The sequence below is a fragment of the Anabrus simplex genome, chromosome 3 (assembly GCF_040414725.1).
Source record: "Anabrus simplex isolate iqAnaSimp1 chromosome 3, ASM4041472v1, whole genome shotgun sequence".
Taxonomy (NCBI): Eukaryota; Metazoa; Arthropoda; class Insecta; order Orthoptera; family Tettigoniidae; genus Anabrus; species Anabrus simplex.
The window spans coordinates 497,543,985-497,564,214 of record NC_090267.1 but is presented as its reverse complement, the minus strand read 5'-3'; the positions used below and the strand labels follow the sequence as shown (position 1 = coordinate 497,564,214).

At 37.2% G+C, this 20,230-nt stretch overlaps 1 protein-coding gene across 1 annotated transcript in view; it reads right to left on the bottom strand.

The window, feature by feature from the left end:
• The window catches only part of Xpc (DNA repair protein complementing XP-C cells homolog), a 64,716-nt gene extending 44,900 nt beyond the window's left edge, over positions 1 to 19,816 (bottom strand). The window contains exons 1-3 of the mRNA XM_067143975.2: positions 17,465 to 19,816; positions 4,827 to 5,071; positions 3,311 to 3,536 (exon numbers count right to left, since the gene is read on the bottom strand). Of these exons, the coding sequence (XP_067000076.2) occupies positions 3,311 to 3,536; positions 4,827 to 5,071; positions 17,465 to 19,816 (2,823 nt within the window). The remainder of the gene's footprint in view (positions 1 to 3,310; positions 3,537 to 4,826; positions 5,072 to 17,464) is intronic.
• Positions 19,817 to 20,230: the final 414 nt, after the last annotated feature.

Genomic DNA, 20,230 nt, shown 5'->3' with positions numbered 1-20,230 from the left:
ATCCTGACTGTTCTTATACCTAAATAAGATGATACTGTTTTAGGCACAAATATGTATAAAATGACTAGCAAGTAGAATATAGTAGTTATAAGTACTCTTATGACAAAATCTTATAATCAATTCTTATTGTAGATCTTTACGAACGTCTCGTTTTTTAAAATGTCATATGATATTAACTGAAGGAATAAATAAAAATTCTGATTTCAACAACACTAAATTTATTAAAGATATAAAAAACAAAATAAATATTAACAACATAATAGTAACTAAAGCTGATAAAGGACGAACTAAGGTTTTATTAAAGAAGACTATTAAAACAGAGGATTTTTTTACAAATGAAAAATACACAATAGTCAAAAAGACCCCACAATAAGAATACAGCAAAACACTATTAAAAAATTCTACATTTTTACTCAATGAGCAAGAACAACAAAATCTAATCCTTACAAACCCCATTATTCCCACAGTCAGAACATTACCAAAATTACAGAAAAAAGATACTCCCATACGTCCAATAATCAATTGTAGAAACAGCCCAACTTATAAAACATCTAAATATAACCACCATTTTCTCAAAAAACATTACATTTTAAATAATAAATTCCCTTTAAAGAATTCAATAGACTTTTGCGATATTTTAACAAAATTCTCCTTACAACCTAACCACATTATGTGCTCTTTTGACATTACTAATATGTACTCTAATGTACCAACCAAAGAAACAGTAAACATCATGAAAGACAACCTCAGTAAACATAGTAAACTTAGCAAGCTTGAAATAGAAGATTTCTTAAGAATCCTAACCTTTGTGTTAAAAAATAATTATTTTACTTTTAATGATAAAATTTACCATCAGGATGGTCTGGCTATGGGAGACCCCTTATCTGGCATCTTAGCCGACATATGCTTAGATTCCTTAGAATATCATAAAATATCAGATACGTAGATGACACTTTTGTAATTATTAATAAAGAACACAATAACAGCAATAATATTTAAAATTTCCTTAACAACCTAGACAAAAATATAAAATTCACCAAGGAAGATGAAATCAATAAATCCTTAAATTTCCTAGATATCACAGCAACACGTAATAATGATAACTTTGACTTCTAAATTTACAGAAAACCGACCCACAACGCAATAACAATAAAAAAATACTTCATTACATCCAAAATCCCATAAACTAGTTACCTTCCACAGTTTAATTTACAGAGCCTTAAAAATCCCTCTATTACCTAAAAACCTAAAAGATGAACTCAATTACATAAAAGATTTGGCAAAAATTAATGGATATAAACCAGGAACTATTAACCAACAAAATAAAACTAAAATTAACAACTAACCTCATCCCTGACAGACCCAAAAAATCTAATTTTATTACTTTTACTTACAACAATCGAGACATTTACCAAATTTCGAACCCCCTAAAAAAAACAACACTTGCACAGCCTTCAGAACAAATAACACCAACGAAAATTATTTTACAATCAAAACACAGTCAATTCAAATAATAACATTTACTCAGGTTCAGGCATTTACAGACTCACTTGCACCCAATGTGGCGTCTCGTACACTGAACAAACTGGCCGCAGCTTTCACACTAGATAGTCAGAACATTATAATGCCTCCAAACATAACAAATTTTCAGCTATGAGCTCTCATATGAAAGAAATAGGTCATCGTTTTACTACCATAGATCAAGACCTCACTATTATTAAAAAAGTAGGTAAAGGGAAATTAATGAACGAATTAGAAAACATCTATATATTTTTAGACCAATATTACAACAAAAATTCAAACCTTAATGATATTATTGAAGTTAAAAACCCATTATACGAGATTTTACCAAAATTGTTGCAATCTCTAAACTATAACTTAATAAACAATCTAAAATTTTCTTCTTTCAAGACCCCTCCTACTTTAGGAGGCAGAGCTCCCTCTCCATCCGCCCCCATGGGCCAACCACATCGAAAAGCACTTAAACTTGACGCCCCGCCCAACCCACCCCCATCTCCGCGCCCTCCCCCGCCAATCTCGCATCGGTATAACACTAGAAGCCATCAGTCATTCAAACGCTACCATGACAACTAATTAACATTACAACAGTTGGAAAGATGAATGAAATTCACACACAACATATTTTCTTCAGCTCACCTCATATTTAACCAAATTAACATCACAACTGTTGAAGGGGTAAGTAATCTTCACACACATCATTTTTTCTTCGTTCTCTCCTTCTCCTTTAATTTTATTCCTTAACATTTCACTCTCCTCCTATTTTAGACAAAACACCACAAGCTCTACACAACCTCGCATATTTTCCTTTCGACTTTTAATACAAGACGCTACAACCACGTCCACCAGCTAATTATAAATATAGCTACGTTTTCCGAACAACACCTGTCCTCGCTCCTAAATGCTTCAAGAAATTTGTTGCCTTATCTTTTCATATAAGATTAACAACTTCAACAGACAAACAACTTTGGATTTTACCTCATCTTTAACCAAATTAACATAACAACTGTTGAAAAAACATAACACCACAAGCTCTACTTAACCTCGCACATTTTCCTTTGAACTTTTACTACAAGAAGCTACAACCACGTCTACCAGCTAATTATAAAAATAGCTACGTTACTGACGAGTATTTGTCCTCGCTCCTAAGTGCTTCAAGAAGTTTGTCATATTATCTTTTCAGATAATATTAACAACTTACTACCACTAAGAGTGACTTTTATCCTAAATATTAAGCTATTATAAGCTCCTTACGCCATCTCCAGAATAAGGCACCATATTTACCAAATTTTATTTCAGCGCAGCAATTTACGCATTCTTTTTTAACTTTTAACCAACCACTTGTTACCACATTTTTAAAAAACGGAAAGACATTCATAAAGATCTACAATAAGGATTGATTATAAGATTTTGTCATAACTACTATATTCTACTTGCTACTCATTTTATACACATTTATACCTAAAACAGTATCCTCTTATTTAGGTATAAGAACAATCAGGATCCTGATCTATCTTTCTTTCAGGTACAAGATTTTTAGGCTGATGATGCCCTCATTATGGGTGAAACATGTCCCTATATCTAATATGTTAAGAACTATTTCTTAAATTTAAATAAAAAACTCTTATGTATTGAACAGGTGGAATTTATAATTTAGTATCATTATTCGACTTCAATTTCTGAGTTATGGCAATTTTTAACCAGACGACTGATTTATGGCCTAGCAGAGTACTTAAAATATAAATAGCCTTAAAAATTACTCAAAAAGGAAAATATGGTAAATGTGTCTTACCCTGTCATACTTGGGCCGTGCCTTCACAATCTTGTAAGGTTTCTCTCCAGGTCGGACGACTTTAGCTTCCTTTACCCATAGTTCTCTGGAGTGTAACGTAAACACACATTCACGAGCATACACTGGTTCTTTGCCAAAAAATCCCAAAGGTGGAGCATCAGGAGGGTAGATGGCTTCAAATTTAAGAAGATGCCGTGGCAGAACATATAGAGGATGGTTTTTGTACCTATGGATGTAGAACAGAATTTTGGTACAATTTAGTATGTCAATGATATATTTATATACAAACAATATTTTAAAAAGTATTGAAAATGACAACCTTATTCTGATCCCAAATAAATATCCAACAAGTTGAGATCCAATGCAGTACTAAGTTATTAACATCAACAATGCCATAAATATCACTAAAATATAAAGCTATTTGTTATTCTGCCTGTAAACTGTCCAGTATGTAAAAACATGATTCATTAGACTTCCTTGCCTATCAAGTTTGTTCACCAGGTTACCAACTAGTCAACTGCTGACTTTACTATTGCATATTTTTATTGAAGTCCAACTCTCTCTGAGCAATATTGCCCCATGTAAGCGACTGACATGACTTTCTCTTAACACCTGATGTAAGTACACGGTGTACTGTATGATCTTCACAATAAAGCAGTCAGTGCAGCCAACAGTAAAAAATAAAAATGCAGCATCTAATTTTTATCAATTTGGCTTTCTTAAACTTGATTGAAATCAAAGAAATGTAGACCCATGTCAGGACTAGACAAATCCCAGGCACCAGTCACCATGGCAACAAAAAGAAATGCGTAGGCGCCTAACACTTTCAAATAGTAACTGGTAAATTCCAGTCTGAGGACAACACAATATTTTTGGAATTTCCTTGCCCTCTAGAAATAACAACTTATAAAAAAACAATTTTATTGTTTTTAAAACAACTCAGCATTAACATTTTACCTAAGGTGCTTTGTTTGTTGTTGTTACTGCCGTCCCTCTAGCGTATCTAAAGACAGAAAAACAGTTATAAGCATCAGCTACAACTGAACAATGACTTGAAAGAGTTGAGCATTTGATGCATTTGATGTATCCCGGGACAGCTCGTAATCATTACATCAAGAAACTAAACCTTTGGTTTTAGCGGATGTTGGTGCCACATTTTTTTGGCCCATTAAATGTAGTGCTATAGCAGTGAATGCAATATAGGAGTCACTATAAAGGGAAGCAAATGATTCATATTTTTTATGTCTGGAACCTAGAAATTTTACTGGCTCCTAAATTTTTCTGATTTGTCCAATCCTGGCCTATATTTCAATTTCCACAATTTTATGTTCAACAACACCTAGCGAAAGAGAAAGTGTTATACCATGAAGCACTTTCCGTAAATAAGCCAAATTTTTTGGGAAAGATATTGGAATAACATGTTTTAAATGATTGAAAGTTCATCCTTTTGGAAATGATCTGTCCAAGAAAAGGGTCTATCTTATCATCTCACCAACATAATGAATACAAAACTCACTCAGCAAGAGTCTTAGGCAATGGCCTATCCTGTAACTGTCTATCCATATCCTCTTCTTCCTCTCTGTCTCGTGCTGTGGGCCGACGGACCAGAAACGGCTTTAGTGCCTTATCTAACCAATCTTGATCAACCCTCTGCTTCCTGGTAGCTGTATGGAACTGTGCACAGTATCGCCGAGTCACATCTTTCAATGTGCGATCTGTATTCCATGCCAGAACATATGTGACTGGCTTTGTAGCTCGAGCCTATATCCATACATAAAATATTAGTATATTTTCTTTCAAAGGTAATAATTTGAATAATATATGTACATACATACATACAGTGGACAATCTCTTAATCAGCCTTGGACTAACTCATTAAAGCCCAGTGTCCTTTTTCTGAGAACAACTGTTTAACCCAACGTTTAGACCTTAATTTCTACATTACACACAATAAACCTCACGATGATTCTGTACTGATTTACAAATCATTAAAAATTTACTCCTAAAAAAAAAAATATATATTTTTCCACCTTTCAATACACTTTTTCAATACAAAATGTTATAGTTTATTTATAACATGTATTTGTACTTGGAACTAGTTTCAACGCTGGTCTGCGTCATCATCAGCCAAAATGTGGGAATAGGCAAGCATGCAAGCATTTATATTACACAAGGCGTTACATTAAACAATACCCATCTTACAAGGAGATAAAAACAGGGACGAGTATAGAAACAAATGAATCGTTGAGAAAACAAAAGTTATACATATTAAAAATAACCTTAACCACACATCCTTGCAGTGCGAAAGTGTTCTTCTTGAATGATTCCTGAATATAAAACACACGTGCACACTTTCTGAAGAGCCAGCAGGCAGGACAACGTAAAGTGAAACCTTAAGAGTTCTCATTTTTCTATGTTCTGACTAACTAATGAAGTCTCCCTTAAGTTCCTGATAAACATACAAAACAGGAAATTTTCCTTCACTCTCAACAATAGCTATAAAGACCAACGGTAAAATTTCATTTTAAATATTGTGCAGAGACGTGAAAGCATGATTTTGAACATGATATAACTCCTTCATATAACCCAGTTTTTTACACAAGGTGTTACATTAAATAATACACATCTTACGAGGAGATAAAAACAGGGACGAATGTAGAAACACATGCATCGTTGGGAAAGCAAAGTTATACATATTAAAAATAAGCTTAACCACACAACTTGCAGTGCGAAAATATTTGCCTTGAATGATTCCTGAATACAAAACGCACGCGCACACACTTCTAAAGAGCCAGCAGGAGGGGAAAAAAGTAAGGTGAAACCTTAAGAGCTCTTCTGAGAAGAGTTCATCATTCTTTCTATGATCTGACTAACTAATGAAGTCTCCCTTGAGTTCCTGATAAACATACACAACAGGAAATTAAACAATACACATCTTACAAGGAGATGAAAACAGGGAAAGTTATGCATAGGATTCCTGTTGTGTATGTTTATCAGGAGCTCAAGGGATATTTCATTAGTTAGTCGGAACATAGAAAAAAGGATGAACTCTTCTCAGAAGAACTCTTAAGGTTTCACTTTACTTTTTCCTGCCTGCTGGCTCTTCAGAAATGTGTGCGCGTGTGTTTTGTATTCAGGAATCATTCAAGACGAATATTTTCGCACTACAAGATGTCTGGTTAAGGTTATTTTTAATATGCATAACTTTCCCTGTTTTCATCTCCTTGTAAGATGTGTATTGTTTAATTTCCTGTTGTGTATGTTTATCAGGAACTCAAGGAAGACTTCATTAGTTAGTCAGATCATAGAAAGAATGATGAACTCTTCTCAGAAGAACTCTTAAGGTTTCACCTTACTTTTCTCCCCGCCTGCTGGCTCTTTAGAAGTGTGTGCGCGTGCGTTTTGTATTCAGGAATCATTCAAGGCAAATATTTTCGCACTGCAAGTTGTGTGGTTAAGCTTATTTTTAATATGTATAACTTTGCTTTCTCAACGATGCATGTGTTTCTACATTCGTCCCTGTTTTTATCTCCTCGTAAGATGTGTATTATTTAATGTAACACCTTGTGTAAAAAACTGGGTTATATGAAGGAGTTATATCATGTTCAAAATCATGCTTTCACGTCTCTGCACAATATTTAAAATGAAATTTTACCGTTGGTCTTTATAGCTATTGTTGAGAGTGAAGGAAAATTTCCTGTTTTGTATGTTTATCAGGAACTTAAGGGAGACTTCATTAGTTAGTCAGAACATAGAAAAATGAGAACTCTTAAGGTTTCACTTTACGTTGTCCTGCCTGCTGGCTCTTCAGAAAGTGTGCACGTGTGTTTTATATTCAGGAATCATTCAAGAAGAACACTTTCGCACTGCAAGGATGTGTGGTTAAGGTTATTTTTAATATGTATAACTTTTGTTTTCTCAACGATTCATTTGTTTCTATACTCGTCCCTGTTTTTATCTCCTTGTAAGATGGGTATTGTTTAATGTAACGCCTTGTGTAATATAAATGCTTACATGCTTGCCTATTCCCACATTTTGGCTGATGATGACGCAGACCAGCGTTGAAACTAGTTCCAAGTACAAATACATGTTATAAATAAACTATAACATTTTGTATTGAAAAGGTGGACCGTTTTAAGTTTTCCTATCATCCTTTCTCAGTTCAATACGGACAAAAATGAAATTCCTAGGTTTAAATTTCAATACACTGTTAAGAAAGACTTTACACAATTAATAAATAATGAAAAGACATTTTATATAACACCGTATGTGTATTGAAAAGTAACCACAAGGTCATCAGATGAATCAGGGACAAATGTGGCAGAAGAAATAAATAGAAATAAAAATAAAGTACAGTGTAACAAGAAACATCTTAACTGGAGCTTAGACAGTGTCGTCAGCTCCCACTTGGTATGCTAACCGTGAGCCATCTGGTGACGAATGAGAGTACCAGTTACTACAGACCAACGGTGAAGAATTCTCAAATTCAAACCTTCAATATAAGAGAATTCTTTCTCGTGAACAATCGGTATTTTCTTCCGAGGACATGGAGGAACGTTCTCTGCAAAACAAAGAATTTTACCTCGTTTTCTTGACATGGCAAAAGCTCAAAAGCTTATCATCATGTCTAAAGTTACTAGTGTACCTCTTTAACATGAAAAACAGTGTCCCCAAACAAAACATACATTCTGTTATTAACAAAAATTGACAAGGTACAGATTTCTATGCTCAAATAATATAGTCTGTTATTGACAGAAATTGATATCTATAAATTTCTGTAAGTAAAATGCCTACTGCTACTCTCAAAATCTAGCATGCTCTTTTTGAGGGTACACCATATTGTCCAATGCCTGGAAAAATACCACCAACGTTGCCTGAGAAGGATCCTGAGGGTGAAATGGCAAGATTGATGCACTAACACCAGTGTGCTGGAAGAAGCTAACTCCACTGGCATTGAGTCCAGGATTATCAAGCACCAACTCTGTTAGACAGCCCACATCGTTCACATGCCTGCATTCCGTCTTCCGAAACAAATTATGTACTCCCAGCTAAAGGATGGTCATAGAAAATTTGGAAGACCACAAAGGCGTCACAAAGATGCGCTAAAAACCAACATGAAAAAGTGTCAAATCAGGAACTCAGCACTTCGAGCAAGAAAGGCAGAGAACAGAAATTGACAAGCGCAATGCAAGAAAACAATGGAAGCTCATGAAGAAAAACCAAATCACACAGTCAGTGCCTAACAGAACAAATGTGTGCCAAAAATGTAGAAAAATCTGGCCTCTAGTCACTTAAGATCTCACAAAAACTAAGTTTATCAGGAAGACAATCATATTCGTCACGAGGGATAGCCCATCATATCGTCTGAACTAGACCTGTGTAAAAAATATCAAATTTTCAATTATATTTCCATATTTGTAGTCATATATGTTTTACTACTGATTAAATACTGTATATAGAAAAATAAGTCAACTGGCCAATCTGGCAAATAATGTCACTTCGAGTTTCCCGCAGTCACTGGACAGCAAAAAAAAAAAAAAAGTTTGTCTGTTACATGTTATGTTCATGAAGAAATGGCATGACATCACCTTCAAAAACTCATGGACACAAAGAGTTAAGAAACAGCGCTAACTTCTAGTAAATGCAGTTTCATGTGAGAGTTCATTTTATTGGTATTACGGTTTTTATTAGTTTATAATAATAATGTTATTTGCTTTACGTCCCACTAACTACTTTTTAAGGTCTTCGGAGACGCCGAGGTGCCGGAATTTAGTCCCGCAGGAGTTCTTTAACGTGCCAGTAAATCTACCGACACGGGGCTGTCGTATTTGAGCACCTTCAAATACCACCGGACTGAGCCAGGATCGAACCTGCCAAGTTGGGGTTAGAGGGCCAGCGCCTTAACCGTCTGAGCCACTCAGCCCGGCTTTATTAGTTTAATGACAGAACCTATTTTTTTCAAAAGTTTACTTTAATGAATAAATGATTGTGTAGTGAAATGGAAAATACAGTTTATGGACCATGAACTGGACCTAATATTTTGTATCATGAAAGACAATCACATTGGAATGCAAGTACTGTACTGCTGTCCTATGTCTACAGGTGAATCTCATTTTCTCTTCTAATTTTAATTTTTGTTATCATAGTAATTTCAATCTAGTAATTTCCCAAGCAAAGCAGCCCTCTTAACAAATTATGCCATATCTTAAAAGTTTATTGAAATCATAAGTGAATTAGCAGCATCGTATCTTCCTTAACAATGTAGCTGTATCTCTGAGGAAGTGCAATTACTACCAACAAATGACAAAAAACCATTAACATTTTTTTTAAAAGAAAATGATACAGTTTGTAATTTAGGACGTTTCCTAAACGTTTCAGGTTCTTGAGATACGGCCTTTAGTCTTAGGATGACAGTGTACACAGATTGTTTCTTCATGTTTAAATAATTTTTAATAATGTAGATTGCTGTAATAATTAACAAAACTTATAATTTTTTTAAAACATGGTGAAATACTGTAGGCTAACTGAAGTACAGTAGGCCTACTATAGGCCTAAATTGTTTGATAGGCCATTTATTTTCACACTGTCTTTTAATCAGCCATTTCATTACCAAACCATGGGTCCAGTCAAAATAGAAGAAAATTCAAACACTTGGTAAATGTTATATAAGATTACCTCCACTTTTCATGACCACTAACATTCCTTCTCTTTGAACCGACCGACCGACCGACCGACCGACCGACCGACCGACCGACCGACCGACCGACCGACCGACCGACCGACCGACCGACCGACCGACCGACCGACCGACCGACCGACCGACCGACCGACCGACCGACCGACCGACCGACCGACCGACCGACCGACCGACCGACCGACCGACCGACCGACCGACCGACCGACCGACCGACCGACCGACCGACCGACCGACCGACCGACCGACCGACCGACCGACCGACCGACCGACCGACCGACCGACCGACCGACCGACCGACCGACCGACCGACCGACCGACCGACCGACCGACCGACCGACCGACCGACCGACCGACCGACCGACCGACCGACCGACCGACCGACCGACCGACCGACCGACCGACCGACCGACCGACCGACCGACCGACCGACCGACCGACCGACCGACCGACCGACCGACCGACCGACCGACCGACCGACCGACCGACCGACCGACCGACCGACCGACCGACCGACCGACCGACCGACCGACCGACCGACCGACCGACCGACCGACCGACCGACCGACCGACCGACCGACCGACCGACCGACCGACCGACCGACCGACCGACCGACCGACCGACCGACCGACCGACCGACCGACCGACCGACCGACCGACCGACCGACCGACCGACCGACCGACCGACCGACCGACCGACCGACCGACCGACCGACCGACCGACCGACCGACCGACCGACCGACTAAAATAAAATAAAATAAAATAAAACAAACAAACAAATCAATCAATCAATCTGAGTTACAGACTTCCCTCAGCATCAATTACAATTATATCATTATCCTCATGTAACACTTCACATAGCGCATGCCCATGTGGAGTTAAATGTTGCTTCTGTGACTGGCTACCTACTGTAAGATCACTGTAGAAGGAATGACCCTGGAGAAAGGAGTCGCATGGGCACAAGTTTATTTAAGTCAATATAAGGCCATCTATTATGAGTGGACATGACAAAAGAGCACATAGGGGTCATTACACTTTGTAACTGTGCATAAATGCAGGGTGTTTATTACTATAATTGCATAAGGTTGATAGATTACTTTTAATGTAGATATAAATGTTATGGAAATATAAATGTTTCAATACATGGGAGGAAGATGAAATTATTAAGGAGAAGATCAAGAAGTAGCCTATTCAGTACAGAGAACTTTCAAAGGACCTGAAAATTCTTGGGGGAAGTTTATAGGAGAGTTTGGAGTAAGTTATTGAAGTTTACCTAGATACAAATATCTCAATAACACAGCATTACTAAAGTATTTGTTCAATACATGGGAGGAAGAGGAAGAATAAATTATTAAAAAGAAGTACAAGAAGTGGAATAAGAAGGTCGGGAAGTACTCACTCCAGAGAACTTTCAGAGGACCTGAAATCAATCATTTATGTATGTTGAATCCTTGAACGCTGCAGCTTCTGCAGGGAATGTGGAACAAGATAATGGAAGTCCTATTCATGAGGTGTATTTTTGGGCTTATGCCGTGTAATTAATTATAAAAACACACTATTATCAGAACCATTAGAGAGTAATGCTTTACTGTTGCCATTCGTTGTCTCTATCTGGGGCTAAAATGGCATCCCGTTTATATCTTAGGGCACCATTTTAAGTTCCTTGTTGCTTTCTCCTATGCGTCATTTCATTTCCCTGTGTCTCCTGATGAAGAAAGGCTAGGTTCCTTTCAAAACGCGTTGAGTGTGTTTTTATAATTAATTACACGGCATAAGCCTAAAAATACACCTCATGAATAGTTACACGGGCCGTGAAAGTCTAAATGATAATGGAAGACCTGTTTTCTTTTGTTTTAAAAGAGAATTTTACGGTAATTTCCAAATTAAAATCCTCAATTATTGTGGGAATGTGACCATAATCTTCTTCTTCTTCTTCGTTTTGCCTCATGACTGAGGCATCATGACTAACATAATATTCAACCCTCTAGCCGATGAACCATACTCCACCATTCTTCCCTATCTAAAGCTTTCAATGTGGTTGCTCTGAGAGAACACTGTATTGAATAGGTGGTTTTTTATTAAATTATCCTTGATATCTATGCCTAACACTGTAGGGGGCCGTTCACCATGTCAATCCATCGCGTTGGTACTCATCCTCGTTGTCTGGTTCCCTGGACTTCACCCTCAACAATTAGCTTTTGAAGACTACCATCTCAGCGCATTATATGTCCAAAGTAGTGTACAATCCACTGAGAGACCTTACACGATAGACAAACTTTTATCTGAAGTTGATTCAGGATTGATGTGTTCGTGCGATGAGCTGCCCAAGGAATCCTTAACATTTTCCTCCAGCACCACATTTCAAAGCTTTCTATCCATTCACGATCACATTTGAGGATGGTCCACGTCTCTGCGCCATACTGTACATCAAATTCGTTAACTTATAGCACCAAGAAATTTTAGTGAATAGAGGAGTTCTCTATCTTGCTAGAGATTTCTATGCTTTGTCTTTGTTTCTCAATTGGTTGAAGTGACATCTACCAACACATTAGTGAATTATGAAGATAAACCATAAACATGGCAGACAAGCATGCTGTTGGTGGAGGTAAGTGGAAAAATTGTATTCATTATTTTTAACATTTTGTTCTTTTTAGGGTAAAATTCTGTTTGGGGGTTAAAGGGAAAGGTTTAAATAGAATATGCATACTAATTATATTTAGTATTTCATACCTCTTGACTCATAACTTCCATGTATATTATGTACAGTATACTGTACATGGGATCTCAAGTGTTGCAAATACAAGTGTGACTGAGTTTATTGTCTTTCACAAAGTTTCATTTATATACCTGGTAGTTTCTAGTAATATAGAAGAAGATTAAGTGTTGTATACTCTAGATTTTTTCTTAGAAATGTAGAAAGAAACTTTTTTTTGTTCTCTGAGTTCCCTAAAAATATATTTTTGTTGAAATTCAGGCTCATCAACCCAAGCAACGTTGATACGATTTTGAAGTTGTTGGAGAATCGAGATGTGTCTGATGAGGATGAACCACAAACTCTACACCAGCCACAAATACAGTGCATTGGTGCGTTATCACATTCAATAATATTACATATTATGAAACTTCAGTACTCTTATGGCAAACTGTGTTGCCCAAATTTTTAGCTAATAATTATTAAAATATTGTTTTATTGTGCAATATGTTTCAGGAGCTGATGCTGAGATGATTTCTGTTAACAGCTCAAGCGAGAGAAGTGGCAATGGATATACCATTGGTGCTTCAGGAGATGCTGAATTTTCTGTTGAAGTTATTTTCCTGACACAGAGGTCTGATATTCGATGGAAACACAAGCCCCTTATTCCTTTCGATATTCAGTTTGACTATCCACGTAGCACTTCTCATACAGAAGTTCTTTTCCCCATTGGGATATTGCTTGTGGTATTTTCCAAAACATTTATTTCAGAACATATCAGAGAAAACAAATATTTATGCACTTCAGAAAGGCGTGACATTTAAGCCAACCACACCTGAGGAAATTAAAGTGTTGTTTGGTTTGCACATTTTTATGGGAGCAACTAAATATCGTCACGTTAGAATGTATTGGGATAGTGCAACTGAACTTCAATTTAGGAGTAGCATGAATCGAAAAAGATTTTTTCAAATTAGGAATAACTTGCACATGGTTGACACACTAAACAAACCTGGAAACAATGATAGGTTTTGGAAACTTAGGTCTATTTATGATTGTGTGAGGGAAAGGTTCATAGAACTTCAAGTTGAGAGAGAAATTTGTATTTATGAACAAATGATACCATTCCGAGGACAGCTAAATGTAAAACAATATGTCAGAGGTAAGCCATATCCATGGGATGTAAAACAACTTGCACTATGTGGGAAATCAAGCCTTGCTTATGACTTCTTACTCTATCAGGGCAGTACAACAGAATTAGACCAAGCAGCCCTGAAATCATATGGACTAGGACCATCAGTAATTCTTCATCTTTGCAATAGGATCTCTCTTACAGGCCATGAACTGTATTAGGTACCGGTACTGAAAAATAAGAAAATATATGCTGCCAACACCATAAGAATTAACAGATTTTCTGCTCCTCTTGTTATTAGTGATAATTTGGGAAAAAAGAAAGAAAGAGGGTACAGTGAAGAAGTTTGTAGTGCTGATGGAGATGTTGTTGTAGTGAAATGGTTTGACAATAAGGGCGTTGTGCTTGCATCAAATTTTGTGGGAATAGGGAAGGAAGATGAGGTAAAGAGATGGGATAAAGCTAATGCAAAGTATAATGAAATACCTAGACCTGAAATTGTTACGAAATGCAATCACGAATTGGGTGGAGTTTATCTACTGGATCAGCCGATCAGTTTATACAGAATTTTCATTTGGAGTAGAAAATGGACACTATTATTATTATTATTATTATTATTATTATTATCGTATGGCATTTACAAGCATAATCTGTAAAAATATACAATTAACATACAAATTAAAATATAGAGGTAGGCGTAATTAAACTAGAATGTCCAGCTTCGACAACCATTCCATTGCACTTGGTGTCAATTCGTGCAGAGTCCGTAAACCGTCCTTAAATGCTGACAGTGGACAGCTCTCAACATGAAGCAATGTCTGCTTCTCAGCACCACACTCACATGCATCACTTTCACAATATCCCCACTTTTTCATCATATATCGGCACCCGCCGTGGCCTGTTCTGAAACGGTTGAGTTTTGACCATTCATGTCGACGAAGATCGAAACCTGGCACTTTCTTCGTTGGGTCTTTAATCAGAAAGGCATTGGTGGGTGGACATTGTTCCTATCGCTGTCTCCATTCTGCTGTTACATTGAATTTTTTATAGGAGTGTAGATCAATCCAGAGTGGATTCCTGGATTTTAACCTCATCACAGGTGGATCTCGTAAGGCATTGAACAAAAGTGACTTCCTGTGTGCAAAGGTCTTCTTGAGAAACTGTACTTTTGCTGCTTTTCTCCTCAGATCTGGAGGAGCAATGGACACTGAGAATGATATTTCATGCTGTGGATTTTGCTATAGGCTAGTCTAAAGCTGGCTGGAGTTCCGACAAGATGCTAGAAATGCTGGTTGGCACAGAAGGAGATAACGGATTTGTTAGATTTCAGGCTTAGGGTAGCTGAAGCTTTTGTGAAGGTTGGTAACCAGTTCACGGGTATCAAAAGAAAAAGGCCATCTACAAGCCCTGTCACATCACCTTCAGCTAATAAAAAGCAAACAACTGAGAGGTGACCATTGAGGGAAGTGCAGATGGATAGTGTTGATCACTTACCAGAACATGATGGCAATAAAGAACCTCCTCGATGCAAGAAGAATAATTGCACCCAGTGATCACAAATTATCTGCAGAAAATGTGGAGTACATCTTTGTATAAATAGAAACAGAAAAACAGAAACTGCTTTGCAGCCTTTCATAAGCAATAAAATGAATGTGAATTGTTATGAAGCATTTCTTTGTCGGTAACATATGAACAAAATATGAATATTTGTAAGTAATTATCTGTAAACAATGAAAATATCTCAAAAATAAATAATTTCAGTTTTATAGGAATGTATGGCTTAATATTTAATACAGTAGAAACATTGTAAACCTCCTAATGCTGTCCTAAGAAGGTTACTATCCCAAGGTAAAAGTTTCGGATTCAGCAACGCTTGAGACCAAATGTAGGCCTACAGTATATTGTACATTATATATTTTAGTAACGGGAGGTCACTCATCAACCAAATTTTGTAAGTACATCCCCAGTATGACCTAAAATCAAAATCCAGTCAGAAATAATTTTTCTTTCAAATGAGAAAAATTCGGGATTGAAGGGGTTATTCAATATTTGTGTATACTGTCAATGTATGAGAGTTTATCACCCCACACCTTGAGAATAATAAATATAAGATGTATGCTGTCCGATTTCATCATTAAATATAATGGCTGGCACTCAACAATTTATGAAGAGTAATTCCCTGAAGGTAATTAAGAGTAATAGTAGTGGGACAACCACAACGTATTCGTTTAAAGAAGGAAAGTTTAACACTAGAAGTATGATGGGAGAGGCAGAGTTTGGAATGAAGACGTCAAGAATGCTATAGGTGGACAAAGAATCCGAAATAAGGTATATGTAACCAAACTGAGACGGAGGTGGTCTGACCTCTTGATGTGGACGCCAGAACCTAAAAGAATCTCCAATGAGAAGATACCTAACAGCAGGTCCAAAAAGCGGTGGAAAACTGCAGTTGTATATATAGAGTATTCAGACCAATGTAGAGACTGAGAACTCTGATACATCATCAAATCTTGGGGAAACTGAAAAACGGGATGTAAAGAAGAGAAATGAAATGACCATATTTTTCAATCCTCAGATTAGTAAGCAGGCCTATAAAATGTAAAAAAATATATATATAAATGCCAAAAGCGTGATGATGCTTGTTGTTTAAAGGAGCCAAACATCTAGGTCATCAACCACTCTGAAAAACATCAGAACAATTCAACATGGAATCACAAATCATAACCACAGAACAACGATTTGTCACTGTGAAAAACTCGCATGTGTTGTTTGATATTCAAACTCAGCTGAGAAGTAAATTCTCAACCAATGCCTCAGTAAGCCACTACTCCTTAGGTATTTATTTAACGGTCAAGAATAGCACTTTGAACTGTCCAAAAGTTTTACCACATGTTGTTAAAAGGGTAGCTTTCATAACAACATTGACGTTACACAATCCTCTCTCTCACTCTCTCCTCACTCCTTTGTTCTCTGTCCAGCACACTGAAGGACAGTGGTTTTACATGGCTGCCAATATAACAAATGCAAGCAAAGGGCACTGACTACAGCATGGACAAACATTACTGTTAGTCATAACATCTCTAGGCCCCATTAATGAATGCTGATGGTTACTGTTAGTGACAGGTTAGATCCTGATTCGGTAGAAAGCACGACCTTAATATTTATTTCTGTCAATGTCAAAATTATTGATAGCAAGGGTTGGTTACCATTATTCACTTACTAACCACAAAGCACAGAAGGGCAGGATTGGGTTAGAATTCTGTAAGAGTAACCTATGGCTCATGCAGGGAGTTTTGCCACTTGCAAGCAGCCCTAACAGGGCTCTGTGTCATAGGATGCCTGGCAGGAGGAAAATCGAGTAACGTCAATATTAATACTGCACCAATTGCCATAATATTTTATAAAATTATTCCCCAAGTGCAACAGGCTTAGAAGTAATTACGGTACATATTATAGGGTGGGCAGCATAAGGGAACCAGCAATACCGGCTTAATCTTAAGACTAACCACTAACCTAACACGAGTAAACAAAATATAACTCTAAGATCACTTTCAGCATAACTATTAAATAGTTAAAAGACAAACTTTTCAAAACTGGATTAATTAGAAAGAGAGGACATGAAACTAAAATTACTTACATACAACTCTTGAACACAATGAACCTTCCCTCGAGGTACATCAACACTAATCCATGTTTCCTCAGCTTCCAGGTATACCTCTGTCCACACATCACAACCTTGTTTCCGAGATACTTTTTTGTCACCCTCCCCTTCATCTGTGTCAGAAGATAGTACCTTACGATCAACCTTCTTTGTTGAAGGACCACTTGTACGCTTTCGAACCTTTTGCTCTTCAGGTTCAAAATCACTATCACCATTTTCCTGCACTTTATCTTTCTTTTTCATCACAGAGGAATTCACTTTTTTCTGTTGATATGAACATGAAGCAACTGGAATGAAATCGTCACTACCGTTGTCAACTACACCATCACAAGGAACACTCTTTGAGTTGGTATGTTTAGAATTTTTAGCAATATTTTCTGAGGGTAATTTATTGGATTTATGACCATCTCTTAATTTCATGGATTTATCCTTACCACCTGTATTAGCAGGTTTTTTACTTACACTCCCTGGTTCAGAATTTTTTTTTGCTTCTGTTTTGTCTTTAGAAATGCTATTACTTTTTGTAGAATTTTGTACTGCATGCTTTTTATCATTTATTCCACCCTTTTTGATATTGACCCCCTTATCATGAGCAGTAGATGTATCAACAAGAAGTGAACCTTCATCAGAACTTTCAGAATCGTTATACTTCACACTTGATTCTCTCCTCGGTCTTAATGAACGATTTGCTTCATTGCTTTCTTTCTGGGTTGTAGCACTTTTTGATTTGGTACTAGGCCTACTGGTTGTTTTGGAAGACTTATTGCTTGAATGTTCACCACTACCGGTATTTCTGAATTCCTTTAAACGCTCAACAGCTTCCTCTCTACACATTACACCTCGTTTCTGGCTAGGCACTGCATTATTGCTTGGAATACCATCTGGCTTTCCAACTTTTTTCTTTGGAGACTTTTTAGGACTCCCCTTTCCCTTCTTGGAACTTTGTGTTGTCTTCTTAGAAGAGAGAGAGCACAGCTCATCAGCCGGTGGTTTTAGTGGAAGTGGCTGAAGAGATATGACAAGCCGAGCGCTAAGGCCCAGAGAACGTAAAAGGCAAATAAAGAGCAAAACTAAATCTCGTTCTGAGTTGGCTACTTTGGTTGCCAATTGTTTCTGTAAAGACAGTTGCAGTGGCAGTGACTCTTTCTTTTTATCAGGAGAATTTGATTTCTCAACATAAATCGTTTTATTAAACCATTTGGCAATCTGCTCCAAATAGCTGAGGTCGGCTCGATCAGGAGGATAGCAATGCTGAGAAGGAATGAGAGAAAGACAAACCCCCATAAGCACTTCTGAATTAAGAACTGAATTCACATATCCACCATGAGCAATCCAACACAACAAGTGAACTTTATGAACTAAAACTTGAATTTCTCGTCTCCTCCTATTCAGTTTACGTTTTAAATGAGCTTCCATGTCAAAACGCTTCTTTCTGCGTTTGTTAAACAATTCCGGCACCTTAAGAGTTACTTCAACACCCTTCTCAGGGATAGAATGCTCTTTTCCACCCAATGTATCAGCACCTCCAACCTCCTCCCAATCCGATACATCATCATCTGATTCAGATAAATGAGATACACTTGTCTCAGTACTTTCCTTACGCTGAGTTTCTCCATGAGCTAATAACTGTGCTACATCCATTTTATCAATATCAGAAATTTCTTTCTTCAGATCTCCTTTATTTGGTAATTTCTTCCTTGTCTGACGGCCACTACTTTGCTTAACATCATTTTTCTCCTGAATGTTCTTTGACTTTGCTTTGCCTTTTCTTGTGATTTCCTTCTTCACTACTTTCTTTTCAATTCCTGTCAATTTAACATTCCCGAGATCTTCCTTGGAAGAGCGTACCAAAGGGGTTTCTGTTTTGACACTACTTATAACTTTAAAATTATCCTTGAATGAGAATGGCTTTTCACAATCGGAATTCTCAGAATCGCTTAATCTCTTAACATCAGAGAATATAGCCTTTTCAATTGCTGCAAAGTCAGAAGCTGGTTCTTCTTTCTTCACTTTAAAAAAATCTGAATCCAAGTCTAATGTGTCTGGCGGTTGCAAAAACTCGTTAGAACTACTGCCAGATGAATCTGAATCATAATTAGTTCCGTTTTTAACTTCTCTCTTTCTCTCTATCAAAGGTTCATAATTAGTTCCGTTTTTAACTTCTTCCTTCTTCTCTACCATAGGTTCAACATTTAATGATCGAGACATTTTTGCGGCAGTTCTTTTAACAAGCCTTTGTTTCTTCCCACAAATATCACCTCCATTGTCTTCAGATTCCTCTTCAATAACTGGTGTCTGAGATAACCGTTTAGAACTCCTGGTTTTCATTGTAAAACAAACGCGTGCTTGAACATAAATACCACTTTGAGTGAGAAGGAAAACTGTTTTCACTTAAAAGTACAAGGTGACAGTAAACATCCGAAACAAATACGTAAACGAAACACGAGCTCTAAATAGCTTTTATAACTGGAACCACAGTTTCGCGTACAAGCACTTGTTTAATAAAACATTACCAAAACACAAAACACTCCTGGACCCGAAGGCCGACATCACATGCACACCTGCACTCACAAAACGTAAACAAAGGAAGACACGGGATGGCGTGATTTTACATAACTAGCGCAGCGCGCCAAATATGTACAGCCCGGCAAACCTCTGCCGCCCGGTAACATTGTTTGCTTCTTTCTTTCGTCAACAACTCATCGGTCTAAAACAGTCCCTTTACATCAACTTGCAGGGCAG